This window comes from Dermochelys coriacea, chromosome 6 (assembly GCF_009764565.3).
Source record: "Dermochelys coriacea isolate rDerCor1 chromosome 6, rDerCor1.pri.v4, whole genome shotgun sequence".
Taxonomy (NCBI): Eukaryota; Metazoa; Chordata; order Testudines; family Dermochelyidae; genus Dermochelys; species Dermochelys coriacea.
The window spans coordinates 114746496-114763491 of record NC_050073.1 but is presented as its reverse complement, the minus strand read 5'-3'; the positions used below and the strand labels follow the sequence as shown (position 1 = coordinate 114763491).

The 16996-nt window shown below is 45.3% G+C and overlaps 1 protein-coding gene across 4 annotated transcripts in view; it reads right to left on the bottom strand.

Moving 5' to 3' along the window:
- The window catches only part of KCNH5 (potassium voltage-gated channel subfamily H member 5), a 248667-nt gene extending 241204 nt beyond the window's left edge, over positions 1-7463 (bottom strand). For 2 of the 4 annotated variants that reach the window (XM_038405932.2, XM_043516733.1), the window contains exon 1: positions 7038-7459. In XM_038405932.2, the coding sequence (XP_038261860.1) occupies positions 7038-7110 (73 nt within the window). In that variant the 5' untranslated portion in view covers positions 7111-7459. Of the gene's footprint in view, positions 1-7037 lie in introns of all 4 variants that reach the window. The other 2 variants (XM_043516732.1, XM_043516734.1) reach the window with 2 other exon arrangements.
- Between the last annotated feature and the right edge of the window lie 9533 nt (positions 7464-16996).

Genomic DNA, 16996 nt, shown 5'->3' with positions numbered 1-16996 from the left:
TTTGCAGGACCAGGGCCTTCTTGGTACCTACCTACTTTTCATCAGTGCTGAGCATCCAGCCTCTCCCATTAAAAGCAAAGGAAGCTGTTGGGCGTGTAGCACGCTTGAAAAATCAGGCAAGATCCTAAATATGGATTTAGGATCCCAACTTTAGACTCCTTGTTTGGAAAATCTTGGCCCATAATTTTAGTTGTACATAGGATCTAATCCTGAAAACACTTACACGTGTAAACTACCCATGTGAGTAGTCCCACTAGTCTCAATGTATTTATAGTTCAAGAAATTTGTTTTGACAGAGAACGATGTCTGATTTTCACACTCTAATTTGTGAGAAAGACTGACAATGTTTTGAAAGCCAAATGCTACGCACACTAGGCATTAGGGTCCAATCCTGCAGTCCTGACTCAATCAAAACTCTTAATGAAGTCACTGGGATTGCTCACAAGTCAATAGGACCAGGCTTGTAATTTCAAACGTGTACTGTTCTCAGCTCCACACCAACTCTGAGCCTGATCATACCATCCTGACTCAGGAAAAACTCCCCTTTACTCCAGTGAGATTCTCTCCCACTGGGCCTGGACTGCCGGATTGGGTCCTAATAGCTGTTGAAAGCATTTAGCTTTCAAAATATTGTTGGTCAATCACACAAGCTCCCAAGTACGTGAAAACCACACAACTCTTCTTTGTCAAAACAAGTTTCTTGAAATGCAATTTAATTTGAAAGAATTATTAGCCCACAACATTACCCCGTATAGACTCCCATCAAACAGAAAATATTGTTTGTTTCAGTCATTAAATGCTGGCTAGCCACCAAGTAATACAGTGATAAAGTAGGCAAACTACATGTATTTCCCATTCAATTAACTTTCTTACATTTCTTTCTGGTGATACAGCTCTTCCAGTAACAGCAACAAACTGAATGTTTACTCTAAAAGCCAATAATATCATTTTACTGTTTCCTTTCAGATTTAAACACCCATCTGTAGATGCAACAACACTTAGAGCGCCCTCTTGTGACATATACTGAATTCTGTTCTCCCTGAATAGAAGTAACAATCCCTCTTCCAGAGCAGCATCCAGCTGTCATTAACTTGAAAGAAAAAGTATTTACAAACATAAAAGATATCTTCATTGTAATTCAGCCAATCAGTGAAAAAAAGCCTAGCTCTTCCCTTAACCAACAAAATGGTATGTATACATTTCTAAACTATTAAATTGGTATCAATTTTTCATGCTCAAATTTTGTTTATTTTTAAAAAACCACTATATATAATATATAAATGTGTAGTTGTTATCTATATATATATATATCTATAAAAAACTCCCCCTGGTTTCAACAGGAGTCACAGGCAGTTAGGGCTTCAGGATCGGGCCCAGCAAAGGGAAGTCTCTTGGGCAAGAAGGGGGCTGGGATAGAAAGCACTGCTCAATAATTTACTGCAATCATCATATAAGTTCAGATTCAAAATCCATCCTCAGGCAGACTTATAAATGAAACCCAAGAATTTAATCAAATTCCAGTTGTAATCATCTGGATATTTCAATAGTAATGCTGTGCATTTCAAAAGCTAAATGATCCACTAATTATAATAAGAAAGGGAGTACTTGTGGCACCTTAGAGACTAACAAATTTATTTGCGCATAAGCTTTCGTGAGCTACAGCTCACTTCATATTAGACCAAGTTTATTACTGACCTGACTACAATGTAGCCAAACAAGTTAGACCACGAATTAATTTGGCCACTGGTTTATAGCCCTCATGCTTAAGAATTTAGGTACTTGTGAAAGGTGCTCAGCCCTAGAATTTCTACTAACTTGTTGTAAAGAATTTTCACAATGGAGAGAATCTTCAGTTGTATCAGGGTCAAACAAAAATCCATTTAATTATTGTGAGGTTTTTTCCCTTGCCAGACTTATAAGGCATCAGATAACTCCCGATGGCTAGTTTGAGGGACAGAAGAGAAGAGCTGACACTTATTTAAATATATACATTTTCAATATTTTAAATTAATGTATATAAAAGGTTACATATATGATCATACACCTTTCCCCTCCCCCTTTGTGTGTCACTTGTCTTCTTAGCCCCGGACCCTGCAACTGGTTCTAAAAGGGGCAGTTCCTTTCACATATGTGGAACCCCACTGACATCACAGAGCCTCATCAGGGAACAAGATCCCTATGGATCTGATTGCAGGATTCTGGCATTAAATTGTAAGTTCTTCAGGGCAGAAACCAGAGTGAAATCCTGGCCTCACTGAAGTCAATGGCAAAACTCCCACTTCCTGCAGTGGAGCCAAGTTTTCTCCCCAAGTCTTCATATGTATTTGTACAATGCCTAGCACAACAGAACCGTGCTCCTGATTGGACCTCTAAATGTTAATGCAAGAGAAGTAATAAATAATCATGGTAATTATAACTCTTGGTCTTTAAAGTAGGGCTTGCTCCCCTGTAAACTACTTTTGCTTTCTATTGCATCCTGCTGAGAAGTTCCAAAGGTAAACTAGTTAAAACCTGTACATGTATAGGTAACCAGATTGTGTCCTAAACATAGGTTTTGGACTTTACTGATGAATTATGCAAAAGGAAAAGATGGACAACAAGGACAAATTTCTTCTCTCTTTATTGACACAGCTCAACTCAGTGCTCAGCTTTAACGTTTGGCTTTCCCTGAGTATCTTACAGAGATGGACCCGAGCTGCAAACTTCAGCTCTGGAATCAAAGCCGGGGGATGTCTGGATCCATGTCCCATCTCACATGCTTCTGTCAGTGGAAGCTCTGCCCATCTAGGAGAATCAAAAAAATCAAAGGTATGCACTACTGTGATGAGCTATGAGGAAGATTTTGCCCTAAGAAAGAAAAGTCCTTTTCGAAACCTCAAATTCTAATAAAGGTAAAAGGAAACATCAGTGATGGGTTCTAACGCAGTGCTCTCACACACACAAAATTCTCTCAGTTTACGTGAAACCTCATTTACCAGGGGTAAGCGTACTTGCAACGGGAAAGGGTAACGAACTAGGGACTCTATTCATTTGCTCATTTACTTCAAGTTTCTTATAACAACACATGGGGGGGAAAAAAGAAAAAGGCCTGGCCCAAAGCAGGTCAGTTAAACAACTCCCATTGACTTCAGTGGGCTTTAGATCGGACCCTTCGAGGGCTTTTTGTTTTTTGTTCCTGAAAAATGTACTGACTGAGTACATTGATAGTATAGCAGAGTGACTAGCTTAGGCAATATCAGCTGTGACTGGATGAACAAAGGCCCAGAGTTACCATCCTCTGAGAAATCCTTTTCAAACTACCTGATGAAGCAATTTGGTGCTGCCCAAAAGGCAAAATAATTGGCTCTTCAAAAGTACTCTACAAGCTCCAGGATGAAAAGTCACTCCTGGCAAAGCTGATTTAGAAAAACTCAGAGCAGGGGGGATATAATGCTACCAGAATTAAAGGAGGTCACCCCAAATCTTCCCATACTTTTCAACTGGGGGGTATAATTTTAACCAAGAGATTCTGAAAGTTCACTCCAGCATAAGATCACAGAATCACAGCGGCCAATATATTTCTTTGTACTGTACATGCATTTTCACCCTTTTTATGAGATGTCTCTTGAATTTAATCTATTTTGTAACCAAAACTGGGGGAAGGGAAAGGTTCTTGAGCTTCCTAAACAGAAAGTTTCCAGTTCATGTTAAAATCAACCATATGACTGTTTTTAACACCAAGGTCTGTCTACCACACTCAATCTGTGCATAAAACTCCCCCTGTCAAAAGGCAGAGTCAGCGTGAATTTCAACTTTATAAAATTTCTGTAATTCTGTATATAAATGTTCAGTTGTTCAATCAAAACATACATCCATAAAGAAATCTGACGGGATTTAAAATGTGATGAGAAATCACAAACAAAAATAGCATTATTTAACCTAGAAAGAAATTAGAGGGGACTAGATTGAGCTATTCAAAATGTTGAAGATTATAATAAAAAATAAGCCCATTTTGTTTACCCTGTTCCAAGACAGTGAAGAGTGACTTGAAATCTGTGAGTACAAATATAATAAACACAAAGCAATATTACTTCACAGGTTGTATAATCCTGCTTCCCTTACACTGACTACAGACAAGACTATGGGAGCAGGATTTGGCCCACTCAAGAGCCATTCATTTTGGCCCAGTCAATATAGAACTCACTGCTAATGAAAGATGTCATGGAATCCAATAGTCCTGCTGATTTCAAAAAAACATGAATAATATTATGACCATGACAACATTAGTCATTAAGTGAAATAAAGATAATCTAATCCCATACTTCAGGGTATAAAACTGAATACCTGCATGAGCTAGGAAGACATTCCCAACCCATCCATCAATGTACAACTGGCTTGGTGCATTATGGGGAGTTGTTGCATTCCTCCAGCATCAGATATCAGCCGCTAGAGGAGGCAGATTAGCGGAATCAATGGTTTGATCCCATATGACAAATCCCATGTTCCCATTTTTGGTCAAATTTAAATTGGATGGAAAATAAAGTAAAGTACAATTAAAAAACCTATTGAACTTTTATACTTTTTGGTACCTTAAAGTCTCATTAAACTTTCATTAGGATAGCCATGTGACCTAATTAGAACAAGAGATTAGGGGTTCTGTTGCCAGCCCTGCCACTGATTTCCCATGTAACTTTGGGCACAATAGTTGAACTGCCCATGCCTTAGTTTACTCATCTTTAAAATGGGATGCTAATGCTTATTTGTAGCTCCTTAATCTTGTTGTGAAGTGTAATTATAATGTATCCAATGCTTTGAGATCCTCAGAGGAAAGGTGTTATCTACAACTGCATTATTTAATCGTTCATTTAAAATTCTGGTGAGTACACTATTGCAAGAGACCCCAGCTTTCCGTGATCCTAATGCTATAGAACAAAGAATCAGCAGCCAAGCAGAGTATTTGATATTGGCAATACGAAAGGAAGAAAAAGATAAAAATGTTTTGGTTTATTATGAAGCTGACATTTTAAAATCAAGAAGAACATTCTTTGACCAACAATTTCTAGGTCCCAGTTCTGCTCCCATTGACAGCAATGGCAAAATTCCCACTGACTTCAATGGGAGTAGAATCAGCCTCCAAATTCTTCATCTGACATCAGTGTCAAACCCAACACACTGTACCACTTCAGGCAGAAACGTGAAATGAACTTATCACAGCTCAACTGAAGGCATGGAAGGGCCTGGATTTCAGATAACAAATGTATTAATGCTAATGATACATTCTGCAACTTTTTAAATCGCTTTCCTCCCCTCTGCCCATCTTTCTGATTCATGTTACTAGACTAATACAGACATTGGCAGCACATAAACGGTCAGTAAAAAGAAAAGGAATACTGGTGGCACCTTAGAGACTAAATGCTCAAATAAATTTGTTAGTCTCTAAGGTGCCACAAGTCCTCCTTTTCTTTTTGCGAATACAGACTAACAGGGCTGCTACTCTGAAACCTGTCATAAATGGTCAGTGTTAGACATCATGTTGCTGATCTAAACTTCTATAGTCTAAAGAGAAACCTCCATTTGGTATCAATAAGCCAAATTCTGAGGTCCTTTTTCCATTTTTATTCATACAAGCCCCCACTCACTTCAATAGAAATTTGCCTCAGTGAAGACTAAGCAGGTGGTCAGGGTTTAGCCCAAAGTGTCATCTGTGTTTTGTTGGTGGGATGATCTGCACGCATTTCGTTATTTTAATGTGGTTATGTGTGATATTCTTGATTGTGTCTCCTAATGCTCTGCAAGGGTAAAACAGATTCCAGAGGCAAGGAATAATTTTACGGACATGGAATTTTAAAAACCAACAATCCTGTAATTATATGTATAACCAAGGAGTCTGCGGGTGTGGAACTGCAGACAATACTCGGCATGTTTGCACAGCCATAGAATTACCACCAGTCAAGTCACTGTAAATCCTAATAGCACCGTTGCAATAAAAATTAGTTTTAAAGCGTTACAAAACACTACGTGCTTTAGACCACAGAACAACAATGGAAAGATAAAAAGTGAGCCTATAAGGCAGAACCATTTTTAAAGACACAGAATGAATGAAGTATATAGTGAAGATACAGTTTCAAAATGTGTTTGATTATTTATTCTCAGACCCAGTTCATAAAAACTCAAAGTATTTAAATGCAATAAAATAATAAATAATTAATAAAATAAATAATAATAATAATAAAGTTGGCAGGGACTAAAGAAGCTAGATGGGGGGGGAAAGGTACCAGGGGAAGAACAGCAAATGCTGGATAGATCAGATGTCTACAGCTACAGGTACATTATGTTCTCGATGGAAATCATTTCTATGGAAAATTAACAGCATGCTTTGCAATTTTAGTGGAAATACACACACAGGCTCTCTCAGTTTAATTAAATACAAACAGAAAGTGGTGGCCAGGATGAGAAAGCTGGACAATTTTACAACGAAAGCATCTTCTCTAATTTGTCAACTGTGTCTATTTCTATTATCGCTCTCAGCGTGGGACACTCTTGTGGCTAGATAGCTAAAGTTACCAGTGACGCCTGACGAAAGCTCCCGAAGAACTTCGGGCAGCAAGTGGAATTAACCAGATTCAATTTCAAATAAAGTCAAACCACATAAGTTTCAATTAGCAGGAAAGAAAGCGGCTAAACTAACCGGGGCTTTATTTCTGTCTGATCCTCACCTGCGGAAGCTACAAATAACCCGGGGGAGCCTCTTCAGTACTGCACTGACAGGGGGCAGAGGTTTTGCGGGGCTTGTTTGTTTTTGCAAAGCAACAGTGTTACGCTTCAGTTCCCCAGCCACGCACGAAAAGCAGGTCAGCGGCGTCGCCGGCCGGAGAGCGAGAGCGCGCCCGGTCGAAAGGCACCCGGCCCACCACAAAGTTGCGAGGGTAACCTAGCCCAGCAGCGACTAACTTTCCCCCGCTCTGGCTCCTGATCTGCAAGGCGGCGCCGGTGCCGGGCGGGGCGTCCCTCGGGGGCCCCGGGCCGGGCAGGGGGGGCCCCGGCGGGAGAGCGCTTACCGCTGGAGCGCCGGACGATGTTCTCCAGGAAGGTGTTCTGCGGCGCCACCAGCCCTCGCTTGCCGCCCGGCATCCTGCGCCTGCAGAGCCGGGCTCGGGGCCGCGGCGGGGGGCAGCCGGGGAGGTGTCTCGCGCCCAGGGCCGGTGAGTAGCTCCGGCGAGGATGGAGCCGCTCATGGTAGTAGCGCTCGGGCGGCGGGGGGAGCCCAGACTGTGGCGGTGCCGCACGCCGGGCTCGGGGACCGCAGGCTCCGGGCCGATTGCGCCTGCGCGCCTGCCGGGCCGCCTGGCCCCGCGAGCTCGCCCCCTGGCGAGCCTGAGCCCGCCGGGCGGGGGCAGCAGCCCGCGGCGCTGGAGCAAGCCGGGAGGCGGGGAGGGCGGCGAGGGCTGGCCCCAAAGGGCGGCTGCGGCGGCCCCCGGCCCAGCGAGCGGGACTCGGAGCCCCCCCGCAGCCTGCCTAGCTCCGCCGGAGCGTGGCTCCCCGTGGGGCGGGCCCGTGCGCGCCGGGGTGCAGCCGGCTGGACGCGGCGCTGCTGAAAGCCCCCGCCGAGCCCCGGCTGCGGGGGAGGGGGGGGCACGAGGCGCCGAGCCCCGGCTGCGGGGGGGGGGGGGCAGAGCGCGCTGCCGAGGAGGCTGCGGGATGGTTTCCTGGCAGGCTCTGACCTGCCCGCTGCCTAAAAGTTACGGGGCGATGCTCCAGCGGGAGCCGCGTCCTGCGAGGGGCGCAGCTGAATAACTCAGGAGATTTGGGCGTTTGATGCAGGGACTGGAGGGAGGCAGCCAAGCCGCCCGCGCTGCCCAGAGCCGGTCGGGCCGGGGACGGGGGAGGGAGATGGGGCTTTAACCGCTTGCGCTCCCCACCCGCAACAGCAAGCGCTGAGGGAGACAAGTGGGAGCCGGGGCAATAGTCCCGCTCTTGCGGGGAACTTTCCTGGCTTCTGCACTCGCCCGGTGAAGGGGGCTAGCGAAAGGATCTGAGTCCTCGCTCCCGCTTCCTTTACCCAGCGGCCTCCCTGCCCTTGAGGGCTCCCCTTCCACTCTCCTGTCCGGCAGAGTCCTCGGAACCCCAACAAGGCTGGGCCCAGGATTCCTGGGGCGATCGACCCCCAACCCTGCTGTGGTCACTGAGGACAGGGGCTAGGGTGCCCCCACTCCGGGGTACTCTCTCTGCCCTGGGCACTTCTCTGACCCACTGACCATTACATACAAGTTAAAGCAAATGCAAGTTATTTCATCAACAATGAATTTGAAAAAGAATAAGGGAAAATGGGAAAGGTGAAAGGAAACACATCACCCCGCACTGTGGCAGGGAACATCACAAACAGTGTCTCTGGAATGTCCGGGCAGTTCACAGTCTGTTCCTTGCAAGTCTCCGGCCTCCTTCTCAGGCCCAGGCTGTGCGGCAGGGATGCTGTGGGTTGGACACTTGCTCTCGTGGTGGCCACACACTCAGGCTCTAAGTGGTAGGACCCTTCTTCTCAGTGTCACTCCCGCCCTGTCGGGGTTACGATCCAAGCCTGGCCTGCAGAGCCCCTTGGCTGAGGCATCTCCCTGTGCTGGGCCACGGTCCCCCTCCGTCTCCCCAGCTGCTCACCGCACCCAGCTCCAGACTGCTCCAGCCCCAGCGGCACCACTCTGTCTCTGCTCCGCTGCTGCTGCTCTGCCTCCAGCTCCCTAGGCTGCTTCTTTGGCCCCTCTGGCTCTGGTTGCTGCAACTCTGCTCCCAGGACAGGTCTGCTCCGCAGGCTGCTTCTGTGACTCTGCTCCCAGCACTGACCTGCTTCCTGGGCTGCTTTTCTGGCCCCTCTGGCTTTGGGGCTGCAGCTCTGCTCCCAGGACAGGGTCTGCTCTCTCTGTATCTGGCACAGCTCTGCTCCCCAGCTTAGCGTGGGCCCCTGCTTTCGCCTTAGCTCGGCCCCACTCTGTCTGACCCAGGCAAATCCAGCTCACACGGAGGATGGGACCTCCCTGGCCTCCTGACTCCCTGATTAGCCTGCCTGCCCTGTCATTCAGGCTGACCTGGAGCATTGGCCTCTCCCCATTGTTCCTGGGGACTACAAGTCTCAGGGTCCTGATTTTCCATTGACCCTTCCCTATTTAGTACTGGGAGCTAGCCAACCAAAAACACCCCCACTGAATGTTAGTAAGGGGGCAACAGTCCCCTTACACAAGGGCGTCCGCCCTCCCTCGGCCACCTCTGCCAGGGGCTAGCAGCAGAGGGACGCGCCCAGCCCGTGGCTGCCGGGCCGGGGCCCGAGGGGAAGCCTCCCTAGCAGAGAGGGGGCTGCCACGCCTGGCGTGGGCTCGCAGAGGGAGATGCGGAGCAGGAGTGAGCCCGAGGCTGGGCAAATCCCACTCCAGCTGGGGCTGAGAGGGGCTGGGGGAAGAGATCCACCCACCCCCCCAGGGATCTCGCCCCCTCCTGGTGGGAAAAGACCCTCTGCTTCCGATCCCATGACAGGGCACTTGGGGACGGGGGTGCTACAGCCTAGTTTACCTGCAGCCTAGGAGGGGATATGCCCCAGGGACAGGGGTGGGGAAGAGCCCTTCTCTCCCCCAGCCTCTTCGACCTGAAGGTGCCCACAAACCCTACTGGCCTAGGGGGTTAAAACTCCTCTAGGCTGATCAAAAACCAGGCTCCAAGGAAGAGGGGAAATGTTGCTGCCTGGCACTTTTCCCCAGCCAAGAAAAAGTGTAGATCTCTTCCCAGTCTTGATGGGCAGTGTCTGTTTTCTCCAGTGCAGGGACAGGCCCACACCCTGGCAGACAGCCAGAGCAAGAGAGAAGGTCTTGCTCCAAAACCATTATAGGCAAAAACACTGGATGCTGACTGATGGCTAAACCTGGCTGGCAGTTACTCCCTGCTATCAGCCTGCTAGCACCCTGTAGATGATGGGCTTCACTGATGTGCATGGTCCTGGAGCAGGGCAGGAGCTGGTTGAGGAAAGGAAAGTAGGGTTGCCAAGCCTCCAGGATTGTCCTGGAGTCTCTGGGAATTAAAGATTAATCTTTAATTAGAGATTACATCATGTGTTGAAACCTCCAGGAATACATCCAAACAAAACTGGCAACTCAAAAGAAAAGAAAAGCTGAGGCTGAAGGACAGGACACACCCCTTTACCCAGCCTCTCCCAGCTCATCAGCCAGGCCCTTCCTCGCAAGCTTTGGAGGTTGATGCCCCCGTACCTAGATTTTCCCATCTACACTGTTGCCTCTTGTTAGTGAATTGTGGCAAACAGCCTGATTTACATCTGTGAGGCTCTTCCTTAGTATCTGGTTTGGGCAGCACCTGTCCCAGGTTTGGGAGGCCTTTGCCTCCTACTCCTGTGTGCAGCACTCTTTAAATGGCAGTTGTAGAAGCCCCGACATACCTGCTTTTAAAGGGAGACTATCATCATTTTTATACCCCAATCCGATCAGCCTGAAACAGGTTTATAACTGATGGGGGAAGTCCTCCACGTGAGGCCCTGGGCCTGGCCCCCTGGTGCCACCACAATGCATGGAGCAGGAGTAAAAATACTGCATGCAAGGGTAGAACAAAACGTCAGCCTTACACTGGGGTGATTTCCATCCACCCATCCCATGGCAATTAAAACTGGCTTTATGGTCAGGTTATGGCAGCAGTATGGCCCAGGTCAGTTGCAGCACTCCAGAGAATTTGGCCTTGAATGTCTTCTGCATTTGGGTTTTTTCAATGTACTATTGCATCAGTGAGAAACAGCCCCCAGCCTATCACTACTTTTTTGTTTTTAATCACTAAAAAGCAGTGCTTCATGGTCTCTCTACAGCACCAATGTAATAAACCTAATAATCACAACTATAAGACTTGTGCTAACATTAATCTATAATGACTTACATGTTACAGTTACATGAGAACCCAGCAGTTCCCCATCAGGACGTGGGCCTTGGTAGGCTAGGACCTGTATAAACACTGCTAGACATGGTACCTGCCCCAGGCAGTTTACAGTCTACAAGACCAGCAAGATATAAAAGCTGGGAGGACAGAAAGACTCAGATACATGTTTTTATATTCACACATTTTTTTTAATGTTTATAATTACATAACTAAGTATCAACTTTCTTTCACTATCAGTATTCTGCCCCAACTGGTCCTCAGTCTAGCCATTAAAAGTTGGCTGATACCTTGCAGCTGTCATGTCAGAATTGAGTCCAGATTATAAATGCCTTAGCACAGGTATGGTGTTATACTGTGTTTGTACAGCACCTAGCACAACAGGTGTGACTGAGGCACTATTCCAATACAAATTATAAAAACTAATGCAATATTGCCAACTACAACCATTCAAAAATTATGAGTCAAGCACACACAATCACTCAATTAGCTTAAAAATCATCATATTTAAACAAACATCTGGGGTTCTTTCTGGCTTTTGAGCCTCTAGGGTTCTCGGACTGACATTTTCATGCTTTTCTCTGCAACCGTGAGGGTTATCACTAGAAACTCTCTTTTACAAATAAAAGCTGAGATTCTCATATATTCACATGACCCCATGAGCTGGGGCTAGGGGAAAAAATAAACACAGGATAAAAATCACAAAAAACTGGCAACATGGATAGTGATCTGTGACACAGAGCATTGTTTTAGCATAAAGTGTAAAATTGGCCACACGTGGGTGCTTATGCATAAAGAGAGGGAGGCAGCTGGGGCAGAGATGTCTCAGCCATCTACAACCCCTTTATTTTATTTTGATATCCAGCACTATCGTATCCCTCCTTTTCTACATCAGAGTCCCAAAGGAAGAGATGAGTCAGTGTGTGGCAAGAGAGTGCACCTTAATTGCTGTGCACACTTTTCTATGCTCTTGGCCAATTCCAGTTTTCCCCTCCAGCATAAGTTATATAGTAATTCTGACAATAACTTGTCAAGGATTGGAGAATAAAATCCTGTGAATGTGGCAGGGATCCTGGAAGAAAGCTGTGTGTCTATTGTTTCTGCTTATCCTATTTTTTAAAAACCCTTTCAGACTATATAGGATCACAGAAAGAAAGATGGAGAGAAGCTATTAGGTCCTCTGGCCCATCCCTGCCAGTACAGAAGGATACGCTGCAGAATATTCTCAAGTGTTTAGCTCACTTTCACTGACTCAAGTGCTAGTGCCTCCCCTTAGGAGATAATTCCACAGCAAACATTCGGTTTATAATCAGAATCTTGTCAATTTCTCTCCCACTTTGGTTTTCTGGATCAAGGCCTAACTAAAAAAATTAGTTAAACTTTTAATGGGCTTAAAACTAAACATGCTTAAGTGCTCTGCCATATTGAGGGCCTTTTCTTGCTGAAACCCATAAGTCTACTATTTAGAGCTGCAAGTTTCCTGTCAATACATGCAGCAGCCTAGTAGATAGTTACCTGGACTGCTGAAAATCCAAGCTCGGGTTATGTTCTCATTTGCACTCATGCAAATCAGGAGTAGCTACAATGAAATCACACCAACATAAAACTGGCACAGGAACAGAATCAGTCTACTAAAAGTTTGATATTTCGGGCCTATCTCCTCAGAAACAGAGCTGAAATGTTCAAAGGCTGTCCTTCCAGGTATGATTTTTTAAAAGCTGCCCCCAATGAGCGCTACCCCAGATACAGAAAAAGTCAGCTTCTAATAATTGGTATGTCAGCTTCTAATAATCGGCTTCTAATAATTGGCCGTTTCTTTAGGAAGACATAAATGATCTGGAGGATGGTGTGGATTGCACTCTCAGCAAATTTGCGGATGATACTAAACTGGGAGGAGTGGTAGATACGCTGGAGGGGAGGGATAGGATACAGAAGGACCTAGACAAATTGGAGGATTGGGCCAAAAGAAATCTAATGAGGTTCAATAAGGATAAATGCAGGGTCCTGCACTTAGGATGGAAGAATCCAATGCACCGCTACAGACTAGGGACCGAATGGCTCGGCAGCAGTTCTGCGGAAAAGGACCTAGGGGTGACAGTGGACGAGAAGCTGGATATGAGTCAGCAGTGTGCCCTTGTTGCCAAGAAGGCCAATGGCATTTTGGGTTGTATAAGTAGGGGCATAGCGAGCAGATCGAGGGACGTGATCGTTCCCCTCTATTCGACACTGGTGAGGCCTCATCTGGAGTACTGTGTCCAGTTTTGGGCCCCACACTACAGGAAGGATGTGGATAAATTGGAAAGAGTACAACGAAGGGCAACGAAAATGATTAGGGGTCTAGAGCACATGACTTATGAGGAGAGGCTGAGGGAGCTGGGATTGTTTAGTCTGCAGAAGAGAAGAATGAGGGGGGATTTGATAGCTGCTTTCAACTACCTGAAAGGGGGTTTCAAAGAGGATGGCTCTAGACTGTTCTCAATGGTAGCAGATGACAGAACGAGGAGTAATGGTCTCAAGTTGCAATGGGGGAGGTTTAGATTGGATATTAGGAAAAACTTTTTCACTAAGAGGGTGGTGAAACACTGGAATGCGTTACCTAGGGAGGTGGTAGAATCTCCTTCCTTAGAGGTTTTTAAGGTCAGGCTTGACAAAGCCCTAGCTGGGATGATTTAACTGGGACTTGGTCCTGCTTTGAGCAGGGGGTTGGACTAGATGACCTTCTGGGGTCCCTTCCAACCCTGATATTCTATGATTCTATGATTCTAAGTGGCCCTTTAGGTGCACCCATGCATAGCCAAACTGACTGATCTAGCTAGATAATATTTCCAGTTACTCTGCTTCCAGCCCAATCTGGATTCTTCTACTTTTTTTATCTATTTCACTCCTCACTTCTGAAAACAAAGCCAGCTCTTTGAATCCACACCCTTGCTTGCTTTATCTTTCTGCTTATGTTTACTTCACTTTTCCTCAACATTTTTAAAATGGCAATTGAGTCCAACACTCAGCCCATCTGCTATGCTTCAGGCATCCAACTCTGAATACCACATTTTTAAAAAATTAGTTCTACCACTCTAGCTTCAGTGGCACTAATTGGACTGTAGGTTTTTGAGGGGAGCAAGCTCCAGGGATAAATCCTTAAATGTCACCACTGTCTGGAAGGACAGGAAGAGTACAGTGTACATGGTGGGACCAGAGCCTTCCTTCAAACATTTAACTAAGGTGCCAGAAGGTGCTCTGGAGGGCATCTCATTTCTGTCCTGAATTGCTCAGTAAGTCTAAAGATAACCTCAAAAAGAAAAGGTCTGATGTGAGAGAGCAAACAGCAAAGGAGACTTTTGTCGTCTTGTGGGGATCTTCAAATTATACTTGGTTGTTAGTTGGAAACAGAGTGTCAAACTAGCAAGCAATGAGCTGTCAGATAGATTTGAGATTGGTGTAATCTGGAAAGAGCCTACTAACCCTTTTCCTTCCTAGTCAAAAATGCCTCTCAACTGTCTGTTTTTAAGTGGGACAGAAAATTAATTTGAGTTCCAAATATACTTTCCTGCCATAAAAATGCTAATCCAAATCATGTCCTCCAGTCTGTTCTTCTACCACCACTTGAAATCTTGTGGTTGAGGGAATCACGTGTTTTAAAAATTGAATACAATAATTCTGGTTTAAGAAAAAATGTCAATTTCAAAATTCTTTAGAACAAATATATATTTCCAAAAGGAAGGAACCAATGAATTAGAACATTTGAGTATGGAGTGGAACAGTAAATATTATTATTACTGTATTACCATAGCACCTAGCAGCCTAGTCATAGACCAGGACCCCATTGTGCTAGGTGCAGTACAAAACACAGAACAGCAATGGTTCCTGCCCCAAGAGCTCACAATTTAAGACCACCACAAGAGATAAGGACACATAAGTGAAGGGGTATGTGATGGGGCTCCATTCACCACACTGGCACCTCCTGCTGACTTTCCTGGGGATTAGTTTCACAGGTTGGTATGTCCTCTCCCGATGGGGCCTCACACACAATCACGTCTGCTCCCAGACCCACGTCACTCCAAGGACCGCAGTGTTTTCTTCATGACTCCTCCAGCTGGGTCATGATCTCTGCTCCCCAATTCTGAGGACCCTGCAGTCAACTGTCCAACCACTTGGCAAGTGTAGGGAACCCTGTAGATAGCAGCACCTTGCTGCCTCCCCTCCAACTCAGTATATTTCCCTGGGCCACTTCCCTGCAGCCCCAGCACCTTCTTTTCCCTTGCTCAGGACCTCAGCATACCAGTCCTAACAACCAGCCAGTTCCTACCCAGCACTGCTCTTTCTAGTATGCTAGCTTCCTTCCACCTGCATGGCACCCAGACCTCCCTCCTTGAGCCCCAGAGAGTAATTGACCATACTGTGCCCTGTGGCTCTATTTATATGGGTCTGGTGGGCCCAGATTGACTACTCTTTGCAACCTGTCTCCTATTGGCTGCTTCCTGCACAGCCTCCCTAGTGCTCTATTAACCCCTTGCAAGCCAGTATGGGGCAGACACCCCATCGCAGGGTACCATTTCTTCTGCTTGCCCTCTCTTCCTCCATCACTTCATTTCCTCTAACTTGAGATTTCTTTATATCATCACTATTAGGACATGAGCTCAGATCTCGGCTCTCCCCTCCGATGACATTTCCATAAACACCCTTATCCATATCAGTCAAGTAATATGGAGATATCCTCAGCTGGTATAGATATATGTAGCTCCACTGAAGTCAATGTATACCAGTGAGAATCTGGCCCTTAATACACCATATGTGAATGGGTTATTTTACCGTGGGGAGTATTTACTATTTTGGCACTGCATCCAATCCAGTTAGAGACCCCATGGACCAAAAGACTGGTCATGGTCTTCCACTTACCATAAACATCAATTAACAGAAAGATGCACATTTTTAATCAGCTGCAGGCCAGACTCAATTTTTTTAGGTCACCTTTGGTAGGAAACCTCATTCATTCAAGCAATCTGCTGAATTACTTCCTATAAAATTACCATATCTCATTTTGGCACAAATTCATTCTGAGAGGAGGAGGAGGAAATCAAGGGATGCACATGGCCAGCATTATACATCTCATAAGTTGCTTCTTGATTTTTTTCCCCTCAAATGAGTTCAGTCAATGAAAGAAGAGCTTTTTTAATCTATTCATAATTTTGCTTTTGCTTTCAAGGTTTGTGTGTAACAACGTGAACTAGGTTCCTCTGGAGCTGTCTAGGCACCAGGCAGAAGCCACCCACATAAATATTTTTACACATGCGATACTGAGAGGTGGGATGCACTTAGCATTGCTCAGAGCTGTTCTACATTGCAGCTGCATGGAGAGTGTACCGAGGATGGCACATAGATCTGGTCTGAGCCTAAGAACCTCTCTTCCTGAGGACAGGGAGGGTATAGTGCAATACGTATTGTTTGAGGAGCTCATAGAGTTGTTTAAAAAAAAAGTATATTTCATGATTTTTTTGGTTTTCTATAAAAAACCAAAGCATTTTTTCTTTTATTTAAACTTCAGAAAAAAAAGTCATTTCTGTGGAAAAAAATACCAATTTCTCTGTCTTGAATTTAAAAAAAAAAAAAAAGTTTTCCCCATTAGAAAGGGAAGAGGGGGATAAAAATGGAACAAAAAATGGGGTTTTTTTGTTTTGTTTTCCCAAAACAAAAACTATTTATAATAATTCAAAAATGTTCATTGTGGTAAAAAAAGCAACATTTATGTCAGGAAAAAAGAAAAACTTAGATGAAAAAATATCAGCCAGCTCTCAGTGCCAGTGAGTTATTTGGCATAATCAATAACTCTCCTTATTGGTGCTTTTATGATGTTAAATTGTGGCATGCTACAAGTTTGTGATGGTAAGACTGACTTGTTATGCAGGAGGACAGACTAGATGACAACAGATTCATAGATAATGACAGAAGGGACCACGATGACATCACAATTATGAGAGTCTAGGACTGTGTGCTAGGCATTGCTGTGATGAATTGCTGACCTCGCTGTGTTACGAAATTAAAACCGGATGAATACAAACGTTGGGAGTGACAGGTCCTCCCCATTAGCCTCTTTAGTTATGAGCAACTAAAA